At 40.9% G+C, this 22127-nt stretch overlaps 2 protein-coding genes and 1 long non-coding RNA gene across 5 annotated transcripts; 1 reads left to right on the top strand and 2 right to left on the bottom strand.

The window, feature by feature from the left end:
• The first annotated feature begins 1913 nt into the window (after window positions 1–1913).
• On the top strand, window positions 1914–4113 carry LOC132793201 (uncharacterized). The gene is made up of 3 exons (XR_009633090.1): window positions 1914–2041; window positions 2106–2224; window positions 2288–4113. It is a non-coding gene; the product is annotated as an uncharacterized LOC132793201 (long non-coding RNA).
• A 7293-nt stretch (window positions 4114–11406) lies between these two features.
• LOC132793177 (coiled-coil domain-containing protein 28B) lies at window positions 11407–14321 on the bottom strand. 3 transcript variants are annotated; one of them, XM_060802890.1, is made up of 4 exons: window positions 14114–14319; window positions 13793–14039; window positions 12265–12342; window positions 11407–12204 (listed from the first exon to the last, which is right to left on the bottom strand). In XM_060802890.1, the coding sequence occupies exons 1-4, from the start codon at window positions 14231–14233 to the stop codon at window positions 11984–11986; spliced, it is 666 nt and encodes a 221-aa protein (XP_060658873.1). In that variant the 5' UTR covers window positions 14234–14319; the 3' UTR covers window positions 11407–11983. The 3 variants fall into 3 exon arrangements, with proteins under 3 accessions (XP_060658873.1, XP_060658858.1, XP_060658867.1); XM_060802875.1 differs by having other exon boundaries at window positions 11409–12204; window positions 12265–12681; window positions 14114–14321; XM_060802884.1 differs by having other exon boundaries at window positions 11416–12204; window positions 12265–12678; window positions 14114–14316.
• Window positions 14322–14428: 107 nt separating this feature from the next.
• On the bottom strand, window positions 14429–14997 carry LOC132793194 (cytochrome c oxidase subunit 7A1, mitochondrial). Its single transcript, XM_060802903.1, has 3 exons — window positions 14917–14997; window positions 14704–14775; window positions 14429–14645 (listed from the first exon to the last, which is right to left on the bottom strand). The coding sequence occupies exons 2-3, from the start codon at window positions 14746–14748 to the stop codon at window positions 14502–14504; spliced, it is 189 nt and encodes a 62-aa protein (XP_060658886.1). The 5' UTR covers window positions 14749–14775; window positions 14917–14997; the 3' UTR covers window positions 14429–14501.
• Between the last annotated feature and the right edge of the window lie 7130 nt (window positions 14998–22127).

Here is a 22127-nt window from a genome sequence, read left to right as displayed (position 1 = left end):
TTTTACTATGTGTGTGCAATACATACATATATTTTATACATTTTATGTGAGGTTAAACACAGGTGAACAACGATTCTTGATTGTTGATTGAGATGCGGCATCTTGCAATTGTCAATGTTGAAGAATTATTAATTTGCATAATTATTACTATACACGCGTCTTATCATTGTAATTATGTATGTAGATATGTTTAATAATCACATGATAAACGCTTACGTTGTGAAATTGTTTGAAATTAAAAAAAGGAAAATAAAACAAATCTTATTTCGTTTGTTTTGAATTAGTGTAGGCGATACGCGTGGGCGCCGATTGACTTGTTAATCAGTCAGCGATAAAACTTGATACAATCGTTTATCGATGATGAGCTAATAGAGGTGGGTTGTTTTTAGTATTGTTTGTTTGCTCTAATCGGACGGACAGCCGGAGAAATGGGCGGGACATGCCCATAATAAATAAATAACTTTTGTGTGGACCCTAAAGAAAACCAGTCGAGCAATCTTTAATTACTTGAACTGTTTGGATTGCGAGGTGCAGCACGACATTTCCGCTTGGTGAGTCTTCAAAACTCTTTTTCCCTACATAAATTAATGTTGGCCAGCGCAAAAGAAGAGAGCGAATGTGTGCGAGAGTGAGAGGGGACGACAGGTTGCCATAAAAAAAGAGGCAAAAGATGCGCTCAGCTGCGTTGCACTGCATCCGCTTGAGTTTGAGTTTGAGTTTAAGTTGTGAGTTGTGTTGTGTTTTGTTTTTGTTTCATTTTAAGTTCGTTAACCAGTTTCCCTAAACATCGTTGACATTTGAAGTCAAATGCCCATAAACGGCAGCGATCGAGACGACGACAACGACAACAACGTTTGTGGCCTCCTCCCACCCCCCTTTTAACGAATTAGTAGTTGTAGTTGTAGTTGCTGTGTGCACGATGCGTAGCACGGACAAAGAGCAAGCAAAGAGAACAAGCAGACAAAGAGAGGCAAAGAAATGAGAAGGATTGCTGTGCTGTCGAGTCCGAGTTCAGAGTTCAAATAGTCGTCCAATTGAGCCAATCAACATATATTTTGCGATCAGCAGTCAACTCTCCACTTTTGAGTGGGAGACAAAAAAGTGGTGGGTGGAAGGAGCGGGGTCGTAGGTGGCGACAGTCGATGACGCAGTCGATGTGAAGTCAACATTTGAAAATGCGTCTGTGCAATTTTGTAGTTGCATTTTCATGCAACCTGCCGCCGTCAATCTGCCGCGTCGCAAGTTCGATGCCCAAGTGCAGATAAGACATTAAAATAGAATACATCTTCATACATTCTTAGTGCATATGTACATATGTATGTGTTTGTAGGCATATGCAATGTCCAGATTCGCAATGCTCTCTCTAGCTCTCTCCACGTATAGCCCAGACACAAACCGATTGCTCTTTTGATGCAGTCTCCCCTTGCCCTAAATAGAGACACAGTGCAGGGGCTCTGTACTACACGTCGGCCTCTAAAAATAGCGCTATTTGCTGGGTACCCGATGCGGAAGTATTCCAGACGCTTCACTTTTTTGGTCATTTGCCAATCGCACTGAATTATTAACACTACAATCCGGACGAAACGGGGGAGGCGTGACAAATTCTACATGCTCGAGAGACAGTCGCGTTGTCTAGAGTGCCACTTGATCGGAATGCAATTCAAAATACGCCCGATAAGTGCCAGTCTATATATGTAGGAATCTGTTGCCAAGTCTAAATAAAAGCCTATCCAAAATGTTAAAGATGGACAGTGGGATTTATTTCTGAAGTTATTGGTTTATGTATTTATTATAATGCATATTTTGCAGGAGTAGCAGTAGGAATTGTATTTGAAGTTATATGATCTTAGTATACAATGATTTTTGGGAAAAATAAATCAAACAATCATCAGAATCATCGGGGAACGAAAGAACTCTATCTTGTATTTTAATTATTTCTACTTGTAAATTCATATAAAACCCGCATTGGCAAGTAATTGCTTTTAACAAAAATGTTCAAATAAAATTATTTGAATTTAGCATTTTTGGAGAAGTTATAAACGTAATTTTATTTTTAGCTTAAAATTTCGTATCAGAATTTTACCTGTAATATTTATTATACCCAGTATATAGATTCCTTAAAAACTACAAAGAATAGCCGATTACTTAATGTTCTTTAAATTGATACTATTACAAAATTCGAAATCGATTTGTATATTCAATTAGAAATGTATAATAATTACAGGTAATTTCTGAAAGTCGATGAAAATTAATTATTATGACGAGTAGATTTTTCTAATAATTATAGATAATTCTATTACACTGTAAAAACTTAATAAGTACTTGCGGGAAATCGATTTTTAATTAGAGTGCGAGCGTGTTGCGGAATTAGAGAATTACTTATGAGGAAGTCTAAGGGACGACGCCCTCACAGAAGCTGATTGGAATGCGGAGCAGAACATGAGCCAGGCCGCCTTCGTTGCCGCCCACGTAACATTTCAGGATCAGGATCGGATCAGGCATCGAGGATAAAGGATACAAATGAGTTTGCATTCGTTACACTTTGCCGCCATTAAATTGAATTTCATGTTGGAAAGGATATTAAGTGCAGATCCTGGTTACCCTAATTGTTACACATTCTTCCCCCGTCCGCTCACGCACATGGAGTACAATGACTAATTGTACGATCTTTTTGACAGTTTGCCCTAAAGGCAAAAGAATTCTCCATTGTAAGGATCAGCTGTGTATGTGTGTGTGCTTGCGAGCAGGATATGAAGGAAAGAAGAAACCGTGGGAAACGAGGAGCGCACAAAAAAAGAAAGCGCAAAAGAAAAGAAAGAAAGAGCCAAACAACGGGAAAACCGATCAAAATCAGAGACCTATACACCAGGCAAGGCAGTCAGGCAGTCACTCTTAGCTCAGGATTATTGGCAGCCAAAGGAATTTCAGTTTTCTGATTTCATGTTCTAATTTAGCGCCCAAAAACTCAACGAACCAGAACCAAAAGAAAAAAAAACCAGACTCACTCGCAGACTGAGACTGAGACTCAGACGGAGACTTGATCGGCACTTAGGGGTTGCAAAGTGATCGTGAGCCGCAAGTGTTGAGCCTCGGCGCAGGTTGCATGCCACAGAAACAGAGCGGTGAAAGGTTTCATATTTCATTGTGCATTGTGCAACTGAGATTCGATATCGAGATCGATGAGAGGGAGACGATCGACAATCGACTGGCAGGCAGGCAGACGATCCTCTCGAGGCCAGGATAAACAGTGTGTGGCTTCAGTTTGTGGCAGCAGTTTTGTGGAATGTGAAAATTTTATCAATTAAATATCACAAGCGACTCACGAGCGCAGCCAACGCTGCTGCTGCTGATGATGATGATCGGGCCTTGAGGTTAAGGCGTAGATAGAGATAGTTTCAGAGCTAGAGACAGATAGAGCAAGAGACATGCGATAGATGCACGCACATGCAAGCGGACGGACAGACAGACAGATAGATGGAAAGAGGGACGGCTTGGAAAATGTGCGCCACATCCGCTCGCTGAAGGCTCTTTAGATCTCGCAGACTCCGGCTTCGAGTCGACCTCGGTCTCGGTTTATGCCATTGGCTGCATTTCTTGGAAAACGTTTAAAACCAGAACAAGCAAGCTGATGATAGAGAGAGCGAGAGCGGGACTTAGGGAGCAGGACAAGTGACTCAACTATGCACTTGAAAATGAAAATGCTGTGTAATTAATTACGAGCAGATCCAAAGGCAAGGGGAAGACGCGGACGTCACAGACAGACGGACAGCCGGACAGCAGTCAGTTTTACCTTATGCCTGGGAAATTAGAACGGCTGTTTTTAAGTGCGCTAAAAGGAAGTTATCCTCGGTGCACATGTCTCTCTTCCAAATGACAAAGGAAATGCCAATGGAATACCTACATAAAATTCGACTTTTTATGAGTCAAGAGTTTTCATTTCGATCACAGCACTTTGCCAGTTTTTATAGTAGAAAATTCACACAACAGCTGGGCATTTTCATTGTGCAATTAGAAATTCACACGTTCAACAGATAGAAACATTGAAACAATATATATAAAGACTTCATATGAAGAGCGGAAGAGTAGAATTGTGTGATAAGTAAGCCAGTAATTGATGAGACTATAAAAGAAACTGCTTTGATAAGTTTTGGTATTAAATTATTAATTCATTTTGTTTTACTTTCTATTGTATTTGTTTTTTTAATATCTTTCCTTAAAGCTTCTATGAAAATATGTGTTTTAAATGCTACTCAAATTAAATTTGTTTGAAATGCTTTATTCGCTAGTTCTAAAAATTAAGTTGAAGAGTTTGTCTTCAATATAATTCGTAGCTTTGTCTTCGCTCCCAACCGTTAACTGATCTTCAGAGAGTGTAGAGTCTAAAAGAATGTTGACCTTTGCTGAACAAGTTGCGGATCCCCAGCGATTTTTAACGATCGTTGCTAACTTCACTTCCAGCTGATTACTTTAAAAAGTTTTCTCACACAGATCATGAACTGCAATCCCTCTCTCTCTCTCTCTCTCTCTCCCCTCTTTCTATCAGTCTTTCTCATTTTGCCGCACTATCCTGCTCTTTCGGTTGGCATGTTCAATAAATTAATGAGGAAGCATATTTGACTCTCAGCTCACAGACAGCACACAGCATAGGCACTCAAACGGATCAGTTACATGCTGAGCTCTTAACTTGTACCGTTCGCTTTGCCCACCCACACACACAGACACACACACACATACATAGATATACATAATACGAGGCCGAACTTTTGGTTATTAACTTTCAAGCAAGTTGCTCATAACAGTTATAAATTGATTGAGTCTGATTATATAACTTCCTCAAGCAAACAACAAACACACTCCCCGGACAAACAGACAGCCTCGTCGAGTGCAAGACCCAGTCCCGGTCTACAGTCTACAGTCTCCAGTCTACAATATTTCTCTCTCTCTCTTTCTTGCTGCCCCCGCCTGTAGTAAAAAGTGTTACAAACACGCTACCGTCTAATGACGAGACCAGACTTCGTACATAGTTAGTGAGATACCCGAAACCGAAACTGAACCGAATCGAGGCTACGCCAAAGAGACAGCGACACCACCGCCAACACCACCGCAATCTTCTCCACCAGTGACTCCAGCGACACCCACTGCCTTACATTTATAATCTATTAAAAAAACAATGCCGAGGAGGCGACACAGCATCCGGATTTGTAGTGCCAAAAACGAAGCAAGAAAGAAAGAAAAGTTGTTGAAGGCAAGTCGAAGATTTGCTACACTAAGAGAGTTAGGGTTAAGAGGAGAGATGAGTGATAAAAGAAGTTATAAATAGAATAGGAGCACCGTATACTATTCTAATATATGTTTAGCTCGACTTGAAGATAAAAATTTATTAAGTACATACATATGTTAGAAAACTAAAAATATTTTAGACTATTCCATGATTATAACCTCAAGCAAGGTTTAAGAGAGAATAATTAAAGAAGTACATAAGCGTATAATGGAGATTTGTATGATATATTTCTATAGAGTGTGCTAGACTATTCCTCGAATTGCAGCTATATTGTATAGCACTCCAATATAAATAATTTTTATATGTGTTTTGCATATGTATAGCAAAATGTCGTTAATCCAGCTTTAAAATTAAGAGCGTTAAAGGGACACTCTAATCACAGAGCTTCTCATTAAGTTTATGCATAAGTCGTAGTACCTTTCTTTGCAAGTGTATAACACAGGAGATGAAAAAGAGACGAAACAAAAGCGGCGAAAGAAGCGAAGACAGCGCTGTGAAGAATTCAGGTTTACAATGCGGTAATGCACACGAAGCGTTCACAGACAGTAGCCTGTCTTTGTCTTGTCTCTGGCTTTGGCTTTGGCATGGCTTGCCAACCTGTCCAGCTGCAGCGCGTCTCTTCAAGCTGGACCAAAGCGTACAGCAGACACACTAAGACAGTGGGTCGAACGGTGGCAGCCATAAATGGCTTGAAGAAAGAGACGTGGAGGAAGAGAAGGAGGGTGCTCGTTCGGTAGTTGGCTGCGGCTACTGTGCCAGTGTTCCACATTTCGCATACGGAAATCTGCTCTATGGCAAGGCATGCCGGGTCTTAGGCCGTCGACAGGTGCGGCTCCGGGTTCGGTTTCTCACCAAACTGCAGACTGACCTGCTCTTCTCTCTTTTCTCTCCTGTCTCTCTTTTTCTCTCTCTCTCACTGTTGTTGGTCTGTTTCCTGCTTTTAGTTGGCAGCTTTTGTGGTTCTCGACGCAGCGCACAACTTTCACCTTTCACGTAATCTTTGCCAGCGCAAGACGAAGGAGAAAGACAGGAGAGGAGGCCCAGGCTCGAGATCTTGAGTTTGAGTTTGAGTCTGAGGCCGTAGATTCATTTATTGCTTTGCCATTTTGCCAATCGAGATGCGAAGACAGCTCTTCACATCTTCAGGTCTGCAGCTCTGTTTATGGTCGAGCATCTAGCGGTACATTGGCCGTAGTTATGTGGCCAACGGTTCCCATTGTGCCACAACAGATTGAGGCAAATTGCAAATACACACATCCTACTATATGTTCCATCTTCTTCCACTTGAGCTGCTCAAGAACTAAAAGAACGCTGCAACTTCAATTTCCCAGCCTTGAATGACGCATCTTTATTATGCTTTCGAATGACTTCATAAATCAGGTCTGAAGCACTCTTTCGCATAAAAGTGGGCGTGGAAAAGTCGCTTGATCAACTGAAATAGCCAAGCGAAAATGCGACTATCTATCTATCTGTCTACTCCTTTCTAATCCAACCAAAAACTTAATTTTAAAGCCATCGTATTAAAACTCAGTACGGTTGTATGTTTTGACAAAAGGAAGCTCATGTATTAGTAGTAACATATAGTAGCCATCGGAACAAACAGTTAAACCTTAGTATGTTTAGATAATTCAACAAAACCGTTACATTTCTTAATTAATTGTTAATTTGGTACTTTTTATTTCTAATTTAACAATTTTAATAGTTACGTGGGCCATTTTTACTTCAACTATCTTTGATTTTCAATTCAACAAGAAATAGTTCGTCGCTTGTTTTTGGCATAGAGAAGGGAACACAGTCTGCTAGCAATGCTTATCCATAGCTAAAGCGCAGTCATAAATATCTTAAGCATCTGCTAACGAATCCCCAACGGAAATGTAGTCAACCCATCATCATTGAATCTCATGGTCCGTGCCTCCTCCTCCTTCTAGCATCGTCTTGTTTCCCGTCTCGGATTCAAAGTTTTGCTCATATCGTTTGCTTGCACAAATGTTTTTGCTCCCAAGATGCGGAAATAGTGCTGGGCATAGAGACTGAAGGGGGTTTGACGGGGTGGCTGTAAGCATTGAAAATTAACTTTGCATGGAATTTAATTTACGTCCACGACGATGATTTCCTGCCAAAGCAGCCGGAGACGCAACGAGGAGATGACTATAGCAAAGGATCTGGAGCTGTAGCAAGAGATGCAGACCGGAGCTGAAAGGCGCTTCCGTCATTTGGATGCTGGATGCAAAAGGTTTTACTACAAGGAGACCACCTAACGCCTACGCTACGCTTCCTGCAGGATGTTGCAAGACGTCACAGTCGGCGGGCGTTGTCTAGATCTCCGTCCCACTTCAGTTGCTGCTGCTCTGTGTACATTTCAAGTCACTTGTTTACCCACTTTAATCAGCCCATGTGGAGCTGACAGCGTCCGAGTGTGTGTGTGTGTGTGTTTGTGTAGGCAGTAAGGAAGGCAATGCGAGAGTCAGTCAGTCAGTCAGTCATTCTGTCGTGGGCTGCCAGAAGGCAACTCGGCAGCTCGGCAGACTGTCGCTTCCTTGCAAATGCTGCAGCTTCCGTTTCCGGGATATAATGTTCATATTTTCGAGGACATTTACAGGAAATAAAGTACGTCGCCCTCGTCCTGCGTTCACTTTGTGTCTGTGACTCTCTCTCTCTCGCTCTTTCTCTCTCTCTTCTATGGGGAATTACTGGGCTCAGGAGTTTGTCACCCACCACCCCTTACACACTATTGCGCCTGACTTCCGCAGCAGTGGCAGTGGCAACTTTTGCCGTGTGCTCGACATTCATGGCAGCCCAGCTGAAAGCAACGACTGTCAGTCAGTCAGCACAGACCTCCCATGCTTTTACTGCCTCTCGGCCTCCCTGCTACCTCCACGGACAGAGCCTCTACCTCCCTTCTCACTGCAGCCTCAACGTTCCTGCTTTTGCCGCTCTGACATCCTCGCTTTGGCTTTTCGCTTGCTTCCGCAGTGGCAGCAACAGCAGGAAGCCCGACTGCAGAGTACGTTTTGAATTTTGTCGCACTTCCTGTTACGGCAACCCAGCCTAGCCCACTTTTGCCACTCCCCTCACCCCATCCCTCCGTTGTTGCTGCGTGCTCTTCCGCTTTTTGCGCTGTCATCAGCAACGTAATTTCCGCAACCAGAGCAACGGAACGTAGCACGGAACGGCACGCTCTTTTGTGTCCACAGGCTCCCTTAGAGATATCAAAAGCAAAAGGCAGGCGAGATATAGATGCCCAAAAAGAAGGAGGACGAGGAAAGGATTAAGCGCTGCAGCCATCAAATGGAAATCGAATTGAAATGGAAATGGAGACGGAGGCGGAGATGGAGATGGCGATGAATAACCTCAGGCAAGTGAACGAGCTTCGAACTCGTGTCGCTTGACATATCAAATGGACGCCAAGCGACGAAACTTCACAATCCGTGTTCCTCACTCTTTCTCCCCGCAGCGGTCACGACGACTACGACGCGTCGTTGGCAGTTCATCAAATTCTCATGTGACCAAAGCCCAAAAGGTTCAATTCATTTCATACGAAATTTGATATGCGATTCACATATTTAATGACTTCTCTGCATTTTACATAACACGCGATTCGATGAACTGTGTCTGCCCCTGCTCACCTGCTCACCTGCACCCCCTGCTCCCCACTTTTCCAGCTGGGATCCCTTTAACTAAGGTTTCAGTCGAGTGTTGCACCCAACACACACACAGCAAAAGAAGCACTTGTTGCATTCTAGGGCTTGGTTCGCTTGTCGCCTCGGAAATTCCCATTCCTCAATTCCCCATTCCCATTCTCCGTTCTCCATTCCCAATCCCGATCCCCAGCAGGCAGCAGGCACGTGATGGCACGCCGGACAATGGAAGTGCCACTCGTGTGGAGGTGTGTGTGTGTGTGTGTCTGCCCCGCCTTCTGGAGCCCGAGTGTAACAGGTACCGGGTGCATTTAGTATGCAGCATGGCGGATGCGCCGGCCAAAGCGTTTATTTCTTCATTTGACGCAAATGATGGTCGACTCGCCAGCCAAAGGAATGCACTAAACCGCTAACTAAACACAACCGAAAACCCGAAAAAAATAACAACAACAACAATACAAAGCAGACAAAAAACCAATCCCTCAATCGCCCCCCAAAATCCATATCCAAAAACACAGCAGCAACAGAAACCGAAGTTGAAGTTGTACTCGGAGCTGAGTTTTCTGACCGCAACTAGCGAAGGGAAAGGCAGGCGGCGGTAACCGCAGCTACAATAACAACAAGTGGCCAAATGCACTGCAAGAAATTGCACATATAGAAGGACAAGAAAATAACTAAAGAATAAATTAAATTCATCTAAGTAGGTGGTAATTAAAATCATATTGACGCGTTAATTAAAATGAACTTTAGCTATTTGTATTTTATTGGACTAAATACATATTTGTATTTTAATATTATTCCATATTTATTATTTGTGTCTTAGAATATACATAATTCTATTGAAAATAGTATTTTCGGAGAAAGTTTGTGACCTGCAGGTTATTTCTTGATTATTTTTATATTAATAGAAAATAATGAAATTATTGAACAACGCTACAAATTCATTATTACGGCATATTATATGAAATATTTAGAAAGAAATGCATTCTTTAGAATATAATTATCTTAGATGAATCTATACTTAAATGAATTATTTAGTAATACAATTGCTTTTGTATTTTTCTTAATTTTAATCAATTGTTTTTACAGCCCTTATTATTTGAATCTATACTGTATTATTTAGTAATAAATATTAAGGGCTGTAAAAACAGTTGATTAAAATTAAGAAAAATAAAAAAGCAATTTTATATTTAAAAATCATATTTTTTTTATCTATTAATGTTGAGAATTGAATTGATTGATTTAGATATGTAAATGTATTTAGTTCTATTTATTTTATATTTCAATTAATATTTAAAATAAATAAATAAAAATTACAATATTGTAATCATTAAATTCAAATCCATGGGATGCATTTCTGTAACCAATTTCTCACAGTGCATGATTCTTGTTATTTGAAACCCGGATTTAAACAGAACATGAAAAAGAAAGAAGAACGAGCCACAAATTACTTTTACCGATCACAAGCAGCAACAGCAACAATAACAACAGCAACTCCACAAGAACAATAACAACGGCAGCAACTGCAACAACAACAACAACAACAACAAATACAATAAGAACAAACACAAGAAGCCTGAAGCCGACGCCGCCAACAACAATGACGAAGTTAATGTTGATGACAGTCGCAGTCGAAGTCGCAAACGCAGCCGAAGATTGGACACCAACTGAATACAAATGCATAAATTAAAGCACAAACAAATTTCCTATGTACGAATGCACTTGTCCAAAGGTTGGCCTCTCATCGTCGTACTCTCCTCTCACACCCAAATCTCAATTTCGATCAGATCCCAAACACACGCAGTAATTGTGCATGCAAAACATGGGGAATTCTCCCCAAGAAGAAATGGGCATTTTTTTGAAAGGCCGCAACCGTAATTGCCGGACGAACGTACTTCTTATAGCATTGTTTATGGATTTGTATTCCCTTCTTTTTTATTTTTTGTTGATATTATGCGGAATTCCGAATTGAAGCGACGACAACGAAAGAACTCGTTGACAGCTAATGACAAGGAAAATATAGCGCCGTCTTCTTATTGATGTTTTTTCCTATTCCTTTTAAATTTATATGACAAACAAAAATGTAGATCCTTTTCAATTCTAGTAATTTCTTAAAATATTTTCTGAAAATAAAAAACTCTTCTAGATACAATATGATTTAAAAATTTACAAGCGGACTTTAAATAAATGTAGGTTTAGGAAAGGTAAACAATATTTGTAAATTCCTAAAAGATTATTTTTTTAATTCACATGTATTTTATAGGATTAAAAAACAAATGGGGAACACTCGAAGTTAACGATATCTAATATTTCCATTCCATAAATAACTTTAGATAAATCTTGAACTTTGCTATATTGTCATCATAATGTCAGTTTATTAGCTTCTTAAAATTAAATTGTATCTTAAAGTTCTTGCTAGTGGGTCTGATTATAGGGAGAAATTTGATTTATAAAAACAATTGGAGATTTTAAAGCCATTTAATAATGATCTATTAATGATTACGAGTAAATTGATTTAAATATAGCACCAGATCGAAATAACAAATATTCAAGAATAAAGTTGTCTGAAGAAAGGAAAGATTACAAGAGGATATTAGGATCAAGTCTAAAATTTTAAAATTCACGTTGTTTTCTGTTATATAAAAGTATTAACTTTTAATCAATTGAATGATGCAAATAACTTTAACAAAAACATATATGGTTATTAATTGAACAGATTACATTGAAATCGAAGCTAGTCAGTTGAGAGAATGGATATAGAAAGCTACAGTTTATGTGCACTTAACGTGACTAATAAAAACCGACTACCATCTAATTCAATTCACAATGTTTTGCAAAAGTTCGGCTTAACTATATTCTGCTATACGGTTTGTCAGATATAGCAGTTGGAAGCTTATAAAAATTCTTACTACTTAATTAATTGTTTAACTTAAATATGTACACAAGTCCGAAGTGAACGTTGTCGTCAAAGTCAAGAGTCAGAGATGATTCAAGAGTCAAAGAATCAGAGCAGCAGCAAACGATCTCCAAGCGTGTTGATCGTTGGCAGCAGGTTGGCCAAATCTCAGAGACCCGTGTGACTCGTCTGCAGCTGCTCAATGGAGATGGACAACTGTTCGAGGCGCTGCATCAGCTGCAGCATATTCTCCTGGGCACGACTCGTATTGAACTCATTGCCATGCTCCAGAGAATCCTCCTCGGCGGCGGCCAGCTCGAAATGCAATTTGGCTAAGCTCTCCTGTTGTTCGCGTATCTTGGTCATCTGGTCCATGGTGCAGCCCGATCCTAAGATAAGTAATAGTATAATTAATTGTAATATAAGTGAAATTATATAAACCGACTTACCAAACGCCTTCAGCTTGCCGGAGTGAAAATCATCGAGAAGTCCAAGCAGTGCACGTTCCATGTGCTTCACATCGGGCACTTCGGAGACAAAAGAATGATGTTTAATCGGACGCTCATCGAACTTGTCGCTGTGAACGCTGGCATTGCCATTAGCATTGGCATGGGGCATTGTCAATGGTGGGGCATGTGGCACTGTCTGCTCTTGCTGCCCCTTGCGACACTGCATGCTTGGCGTGTTTGTGTTGCTGCTGTTGTTCTTATTATTGTTGTTGTTGTTGTTGTCGTTGTGGTTGGAGCTTTGGTTGGTGTTCGAGGTGTTGGTGGCGGGATCAGGGGATAACCACTCGCTGCTTACCAGTGTAATGCTGTTTAAGCTGTGCTCGCTGCTGTGCATCGCGTCCAGCGGATGGCCATCTGCTTGCGTTATGACCAAAACATTAAACAATAAATCATGGAAATAAATAATGAAAACCAAAAAATCAATAGCAACAATGGATAATAAATAAAAGTATAAAAGTACAATAATTAATAAGTGAATCAAATTGAAATAAGAAATTAAGATGTAAATTCACGTGAAACCAAACTTAAATTGAAGAGTCACCAAAATATTTAAAAAAAATAGGGCTATCAATAAAAATACAAATCTATGATTTGCAAATTCAACTCTATGAAGATAACAACTAAATTTAAGTCAAATTATAATAAATATAATTAACAACCGTTTGTCAATTAATTTTAATTATTTTAAATGCTCAAGCAATCTAATATTAACAAAAACATATAACATACTAATGAATAAAATAAGATATAAAACTAGAAAAAAATACCAATACAAATTATTAAGAATAATTTAAGCTAAACACAGTTAATAAAATGTGTATCCATTAAGTTTTGGTAAAATCAAAAATAAAGAATTCAGAATGTAAAATATTTTAAACTAAAGACCCCATTGCTATTTTAAACACAACACAACATATTAGAGAAAAATATACATTTAAAAAAATTCGAACTATGAAAATCAAAACGTATAAGTGAGCTTAAAATCAATGCAATAAGTTGGTAATAGCCGTAGTTAACTTAAAATGAGCACGAAGTAATTGGCCACCAAATGATGTTATCAACAAAATCGCAACAGTTTCGAGGCGACGCGTAGACTCAAGTGACAGCGGACTAGGGGAAACTCATCCACTTTTGATGAAAGAAGGTGGCAAAAGTGTAGAAGTGGAGGGAAACAAATGGGGAGTAGGCTCAGAAGGAGGCGCTTGAGAAGCAGTAATAGGAAGAAGGCGTCTAATGGCTTTGCGAGCCTTTCAATTATTGAAAGTACAACAACTGGACAGCACGCGTGTGTTGGGTGTGTTTGTGTGAAAGTGTCGAGCGGGCAACATATGGTCAGAAGTGCGTCATATGTCGACAACAACAAACAACCGATCCACTCATTGCCACAGCGTTCACAGCGACGACGACGAGGACTGCAAGGTTAGAGGAGAGAATCTAAATCAATTGTTCGGACAGCCCTTTGACTCACCTTTCAGCAATTTGCGTGGACGCGTTTTAAACTCAAACCGTTCGTCGCCGCCTCCCCCAGCTGCTGATGATTGTGCGTGTGGGCGTGGTCGCCGTTCGTTGACATATTGCAGTGTTGTTTTGGCTGAAGCCTGTTGACCTTGTTGGCTGCTGCCGGCACCTTGACCCTTCTCTGAGATGGTGCGCTCAATGGAACACGAGGCTGAGTTGCGACTACGCGTTGTTTCGCCACTCGATATGCCTTTAATCTACAAACAAGAAATGTTTTTGTTATTGGTGGGGGAGGAGGAGGAAATTTGGGCGTGTGTGATTGCTTTGTTACATTGATCTTTGGCACCGCAACGGGCGTGGCAGGTGTTTGGGCTGATTTTGCTTCCTCCTCGGTCTCCACATCATTTGGCACTAGCTTCTGGCGCTCAACAACCTCATCGTTTGGTTCCATTTCTCCAATTTGTGTTTTCAATCTCTGTTTTCAAGCAAAAATTGTTTGCTTTGTGTGTGTGGTTGCTTTATGCATTCACAGTCTACGTGCACATCCAAAACAGCTGTTGGCAGTGTGACCACTCTGATATTGCCAGGGCTGCTGCTACACTTTGGGTTACTTGGGCGCCTAATTCAAAATAATTCAAATGCTATCTACTTGTTTGATTACTTTTATTGCATTAGCTGAATGTGATTCAGAAAGTGTTATTAAACTAAAGAGTCAACATTTATGCCTTCTTTTTGGCAAAGCCCATTGTGTAGACCATATGAACGATGCTCACTAAACCAATGCCACAGAGCGCTGCAGTAATGCCAAATAGGGCCTTATCAGCTGGACCTCCTTTCAGAAAAACGGGCAGATCATTCACAGCCTGCAAAGAAGGTATTCAATTATATTGAACATTTTGTTAAACTTAAATCATTTCCCACCTGGAAAGTCTTCATTTTGCCAGCCAATCCCTCAGGTAACGCCATGATTTCTTTTAGGGTATTATGTAATTACTGAAAATATGCAAAGATTTTAATAAGATGCACATATATGTAATGTTTAAATGCACATTATTTATTGGAGTTTTTATATACAATTTATGCAATTTTTAAGAAAACTTTTGCAAAGTAATAACGAGAGAGCTCTTTACTTACTTTATGAATTGCACAAATACGTCTGCAACGATGTTGCTAATGTAAAATTTAAAAATAGAAAATGAAATGCACAGTTGCCGTTGCACCAAAGCAGTATTGCCAGCACTTGCAAATTTTTTATTTCAGTTCAAAAATCGAAACGAAATCAAAGTGCATGTAGCGGAGTCGACCGTTGGAAATTCAAATTGAGCGCCGTCGCATGTGAACGACCGAGGGACGTTGTGAACGTCCGATTTTCGATTTGTACGTGTTCCGTTCGCGCTATTTTGGCTTTTTGTGAATTTTTCAACAGGCGCACAGCAAAAGCTGCCAGCGTCCCCGGTGAATGGCGTTTTATATATTTTCTGTTGTCGTCGCAAGCAGTTGTGTGCGAGTGCGAAAGCCTGCTGATTGCGCACAACTGCAAATGAAAACAAAAAGCTGCGCATAGCAGTCATCTCGCTTGCACCCATACAGAGGCCGCACACTGCGCAAGCAAAAGCGCCATTCAGCCGAAAGCACTGCGAGTAGCAGATTTCGAACCTGCTGCCCAAATTGTTGTGCTGGCGATTTTGGGCGCCTGGTGGGGATTACAATAATTCTACACCGAATGAGTTGTGCAATTTTCGGGGACATCTCGTGTGCGTGTGCAAACTCAAAAATTTGTAGACACAACGAAGTCGAATCGAAGTCTCTCGTCGTGGCAGCAGAAGCAGAATTCAACGACCGTTTTGTCGCTTTGTCGAAAAAATCGAACGTGTTGCATGGTTTTGTTGTAGTGTCGAAATGAAACTGTCGCATCGTTATTATGTTATTTTTTTATTTCATGTGTTTAATGAACGAAAAGCAAAAGCTGTTTAAGCTCTCGCCATTATACAAAAAATAACAACAAAAAATGTTTACGCTGGCTCGAATGGCGGATCGCGCGACTCTTGGGCTGCAGCAGGGAACGGAGGGGGACAAAGCTGTTTCAAAACACATTGTACACAAGATATCGCCCTGCTAAAGCCTTTGTCGATTTTTAGCTCCCAGTACAAGAACTTTCAAAATCTGTAGCTTCCAAACGAAATTAACTTGCCAAAGTTGCACACACACATACACGCGCAGAGAGAAACATGCAAACACACACATACTTTGGTTTTCCGAAACTTGAAAAAAGTTAAATCTGTCAAGTTCACCTCCGCTGCCGCCGAGTGCTTTTGCTTTTATTGTGTGCGGATTCTTCTTGAGCGCCCCTTCGTCCCCCTGCACCATATTGACTGCGCTCTTTCGCGCGGAAGCGTTCAAAAAGTTCAAGCTAAATATTTTCAAGTTCTAAACTTAAACTTGTTCGCTGTGTAAGCTGCAACAACTACAAAACTTGCGACGCTTATCGTTATCGGCAAAAGCGATAAATACAACAATAACAGCTCCATATGCAATAGGTAAATGTGCACAGTCTTTATTTGTCATCATAACTGAATGTAGAATTAATACATTTTATTTCAAATTCGAATATATCTAAGAGTTAGTGTTTAGACAGACAACGAAAGATTCAAAACCAAAATTTATTATTTAATTAAAGCCAATTTTTGGAGATATGGAATTTAAAAATATCAATATCATATTTAACTACAAAAGAAAAATTTGAAGAATTATTTCAAAATCATGGTTTAAATTTTTAAACATATTAAAATGTTTGTTTATTTGAATTACGGTATGGGAAAATCATGGTACGGTATTGGAAAGTAAAACATGTGCAGATCTTGCCAACATATAAAATACAAAATTATATTTTAAATTCACATCTTAATGCTAGCATTATTATTTCAATTTTATTGTGCAAAAGCACATACACCTCTCTCGCATATTGTTTTATGAGAAAAGCACTGCTTAATGCTTTTTTTGTGCTTGCTGGATTGAAAGTTTTATCAGAAAGCCAAAACGCAGGCCCTACATACTACTTGTTGTCAATATGTCGAGTCAAAGCCGACCTCAAAACACGAGCTTATTATTTGTCCACAGCGCAAAAAGTTCTGTCAATCGAGCTTAAAAAGCCACTCTACAAAGAGCACGTTGAAATATAATTAATAAATATATTATTAAATGAGTACACACATACAAAGATTCTACAAAATACGTCTGTATGTTTATGTGCACTTTGACAATAATTAAAGCTTTAAAAGAACAACTGTTCAAAATGGTATTATAGCTTTCAAAACTTTGGCAAAGTCTAAATTTCAATGCGCTTAAAGCTTAAGACATGCAAAGCAAAGCAAATGACAAATAAAAGAAACACTAAAACTATTAAATGCCATTTGCAATTAAGCTTATTTGAATTAAACTTTAATATGCCACACCCATATAATTATTTCATTATCAAATTGTGAATTTTCGACACTAATGCCGGTATCAGAAAAAGTGCCTTGCGTCTGCTACCTTTTGTTTTTGTTTTTCGCACCTAAAGAACACTCGCTGCTGAAAGCGACTGCGACAACAATAACAAACAGAGACAGACGAGACGCAACGAGGTTGTCTACTCCTTTTCCTTTTCGCAAAACAAAATGGATTGCTCTTTAACTAAAACAGTTAACAGGCTCGCAGCGCTGGCGGCAAACATTTTACAGAGCGCGCATCGGGCAACGAGAACTGCGCAAACATGTCATACGGTTGTCTCACTCTCGCCCACATGGCCAGACAGCAGTTATTGCCATTCACAGTCGTCGAGTGAATCAAAATGCGCATCGCACGTGCTGCTTTCGGCGCTGGGCGCCTGATGAAAAATTCACAAAACCGCTACGAATATAACGCATTCACACTATTCACTCACTCGCTCGCTCGTGTACTCGTGTGCACCCGGTGTACCCGTTGTACTCGTGAACAACTCGCTTGTCTCGAGTGGGATCCGGGAACACACACAATACAAGGTATTGTCCAACTTCTGTTTTGCCGTTGTTATTTGAACTCAGGCAATTGAATGGGGTGCAATATTTAAATATTCAATTTTCATTCGCAAGGCGATTTCTTAAAGTTTTGAATATGTCTATGAGTGTACTCATATTATCGTGGGCATACTAATTAGTATAGCAGCTTTATGCGATCTGAATAGAGTTTTTATTCATGCTCGAGTCGAGTGCATTGAATATAACCAAAAGATGGCATGAATGCTCATGAATGCGCAACGAGTACACTTGAGTGGCAACTCAAGAAGTTTGAGTTCTTGTTGCCACACAACAGCCAACATTCGAAGGGGCAAATCGAAAATGCGACACGGCACGTTGTGCGCTCGCTCGCTCGCTTTTCGATTGAATGGGATGTTGTAAAAAATGTTTGAACTGTTTTAAGTTTAAGTTTTAACGATAACAGTGACGCAGAAATGACCAGCAAGCAACCCTGGGGTAAACACACCATGAGTGCGAGTGCGACGTGAATGATGCCCATTGAGTGTCGGTGTAAATGTGTATGTATGGGGCTACCTTGGCAATGAAATGTGCTCACACATACCCACGCTATACAAATGGCGAATCAGAGAGACGAATGGGAAGTTCATTTACCTCTTTGAACATTTTCAGCGGTCATGCGCTGCTGAGGTGAATTAGATGTTCTTGTGTGCGTCACGATGTTCTTTGAGTGTGTGAGCGCGAGAGAGAGCCAAGAGAGCGAGTACCAATGCCAGAGCTAGCTCGCTCACTTGCTCTTGCAATTTGCATTTGGTTTGGTGTATGTCCGTTTCGTTTTTGGTTACCTGCATGCTAATTAGTTTAGTCGATTGCGAGAGCGAGAACTCACTCAAATGTTTGCTCTGACAACAAGCTTGACCCCTGCTGTTTCCCCTTCTTTTGACTCCACCATGCGTATTCTCGTTGTTGCTGTTTCGTTTACTCTCGATGTGATCACGACGCGCTGGTGCTGCTTTTGTTGTTGTTCTCTTGCCTCTTGGCTGTCAAATGTTTTTCAAAGTCAATGCCGTGTGTTTGTGTGTATGTGAGAACGAAAAACGTGCGCGAGAGTGAGGCAAACTCTGTTCTGTTGTTGTTTGACCCAACCCCAAACGTACCCCTCTTTCATGTCATGCCCACCTTGATTATTGCCGATGTGTGCGTATGTCGGTCGCCCCCTACTCTTGTCTGTGTATTAGTGTGTTTTGTGTGCTTTTTTATCATCTAAGTAGATGTGTGTTGTGGTTGCCTGCTCTGTTGCTGTTGCTCCCGTCATCATTTAGAACAGTTGTCGGCGACGCGCGCGCATGAACAAAAAGTAAATGGGGCGGGCACGGAGCCACACAGCACAGCACAGCACAGCACAGCGAGTATCATCATCAGCAGCGTCAGCTTCGGCGTCAGCGTCGCTGCCGCCTGGCAAACGGGGCAGCAGCGTACGCCCTACAAATTTGCTGTTCGCCTATTCGAAAATTTCACTAAAAATTGTTTACTCTCTCGTTTGGCACGAAATGAAAGTGTCCTTTGGCCCCCAATAATAATGTAAAGCGCTCCACGCTGATTTGCTCAAACCCCATTCCCCCGTTTTCAACGACGACGCTGTCTCGTTTTTTGCAAGGGGTTTTCAGCACAACTTACATAAATACAGATGTACGTATCTATGTATATAACACACCTGTTTAAGAGCGGGGATGTCGTTCTGAGATTGGGGAAGAATTCGACAATGCAGCAGTATTAGATGCAGATTGAACAGAGGCGTAGCTTTGCAGGATAACACCGAAGTAATAAAAATACTATGGTTAAATGGGTCGTATGTGCAATTTTTGACTGCCACGGTATTTATTAGATCACAATTTGTTTTATTTAATAAATATATAAGTATTTATCTTAATAAATTAAAATGTTTAAGAAGTGAGGGTGCATTTATAGGAGTACAGACTACTTCCCATCTTATAATCAAAATATTCAGGGAAATAATATTTTCAAAAAAGCCCAAAAAAGAAAAAACGCAATATCTTAAAACATTTTATAGTCTTAAACAATCAATAGTTGTTAGTATACCAAGCATTGAACTAGTTCCAACTTCAGCTGAAGAGTTGGCCCTTTACAATGAACAGCTTGACGTGCCCTAGGATCTTTCCGGTTGTGCGCCACTGCCGGTCCAACGAAATTCGTAATCGGCAGCCGCGATTTGATTCACCAGGCGTGACATAACGAAACAAGTGAACACGCAATCACACACACATACTAAAAGAGCGGTGAACAAGCAAACGAGCGAGTGAGAAAGAGAGGGAGCATGTGAGATATCAGCGTCTGCTTGGCTGTTGGGAGGGGCACACAATGTGGCTGCTGCGTTGCTTGTGAGGTTATGGGCGCCTGTTACGGTAGTCAAGACTTCCCCATGTCGGCGTGTGTGCGCGCGCTCTGCCTGCTTGACTAAAATGTGGAGCTCCCCAGTTGATAAAATAAACGTTGCAGCCTTGAGAAGGTCTTTGGCGCCCGTGCCCCTTAGAGTGTGTGTGTGGAGAGCCCCAGACCGATGGTAGGGCCCCCTTAAATCGTATTCCCCAATTGCTGCTGCGTTTGTGTTCCCCACACAATAACAACAGCAACAACAACAACGTTAATGATGATGATGACAAATGCTCTCGGCCGTTTAGCTATGCTTTCTGTTAGCCCGCGCTGTTAGTAGCCATCTTTTTCGATTTTTTGCTCAATCACAGTGCCTTTGCTTGCTCGCTCGCTTGCTGTGAGTGCCACAACGCACTGTGGTACGTACGTACGTATGTATGTATGTATGTGGCAGGAGGTCGATAGATCTCTGCCGCCCTGTCTAGCCACTGCTGTGGTGTAGTGTGTGGTGTCGTGGTGGCGTGTGGTGTGGTGGCGTGGCGTGATGTTGGTGTTGGTGTTTGTTGTGTCACTTGTTCGCTGTACAACTTCTGTTTTCCTGGTGTAATTAAGCAAACGAAATATAATAATAATAAATTATAATTTTAGAAGGCGTGCCCCGACAACACCAATCGAATTAAAGCGGGAGCGGGGCTTAAATCGCGCAATAATATTATTTTATTTATGGCCAACACACACACTGCACTGCAACAGTCTGTTGGCCTTTTTGGCTAGACCATTATTTCGTTTGTATGTTTAAAATATAAACGAACAGGCTTCAAGAAATAACCATCTCTCTTTGTCGCTTTATCTCTCTCTCTCTCTCTCTCTCTTTATCTGCACAATACAGCTTTCGCCATAAAATTTGAAATTATAATTCGACAAAATGGGAAAAACGTTTTGTAAACGCGAGCGCGCGCGCTTCTTTTGTTATGTTAATTTTACAGTGTTCAGCCTCCCCTTCTGATCAACCCATTTCCAATGTAACGTGAAGCAACAACAGCGCCACGCTATCAACTCCCCAACTCCAGGTCTAGTTGCAACTCCAACTCCAACTCCAGTTTCTTGCAGCAGCGGGCAGAGGCAGCTTCACCGAGCCAGCAAAAGTTTTGCGGCCAGACGTTTTGCTATTTCTATGAAAACTTGGTAACTGCTGCGCTCGCTTCTAACGATTTTCTATGTTAACGCGAAATTGAGAGCGCGCTCGCTGTTGCGCGGCAGCCGCTGCCCAAAGCTGCCGGTTGCTGCTTGCCTCTCGTTAAATGGTGAAAAATGTACGTTCCGCGGACTTTGCGTCATGCGATGTTAATTCAATAGGTGCCCAGCACTCACAGCCAGCTGCCTGATACGTAACGTCAATGGCCGACACTTGTGTGTGAGCGAGATGGCAATGTGGAAGGTCAGACGCGAGTTGCTGTCGTGCCTGTTTTCATGTGTGTGTCTGTTATCTGTTATCCGTTCGCTTGTGAGCGACACAGTGTGACCGTAGTACAAGCATCTGCTCTTCGTTGTGAGTGTGTGTGTGTGTGCGTGTGTTAGTGCCTCAGTTTTTGGGGCCATTGTACTCGGAGTTCAGTGCATTGCACTCTGTGCTTGCTTGCTTGTTGTTTTGAGTGTTCTCCTGATTTTTTTCGCTTTAGATAAGTGTGGTCACACATACATATGTACATACATGTGTGTTGTTCGTATGCGAGTGGGAATATGAATGTGCATGTTAATAATACACTTTAGATTAAGTTTGTTTTAACAGTGATATGTATTTTAAATACAGGGCAATTAAGACTATCCATTTATACGCTACGATCAGTTAAAGTAATTAATTATATTATTAGCACTAATTAAAATTTTAAACCTTAAACCCACATTGATTAAAAATATAATTATAACAAATAAATAAATAACATATCCACAAATACAATTGCA

The sequence above is a fragment of the Drosophila nasuta genome, chromosome 2L, assembly GCF_023558535.2.
Source record: "Drosophila nasuta strain 15112-1781.00 chromosome 2L, ASM2355853v1, whole genome shotgun sequence".
In the NCBI taxonomy this organism is placed as follows: Eukaryota; Metazoa; Arthropoda; class Insecta; order Diptera; family Drosophilidae; genus Drosophila; species Drosophila nasuta.
This window is presented reverse-complemented; position numbering and strand designations above follow the sequence as displayed.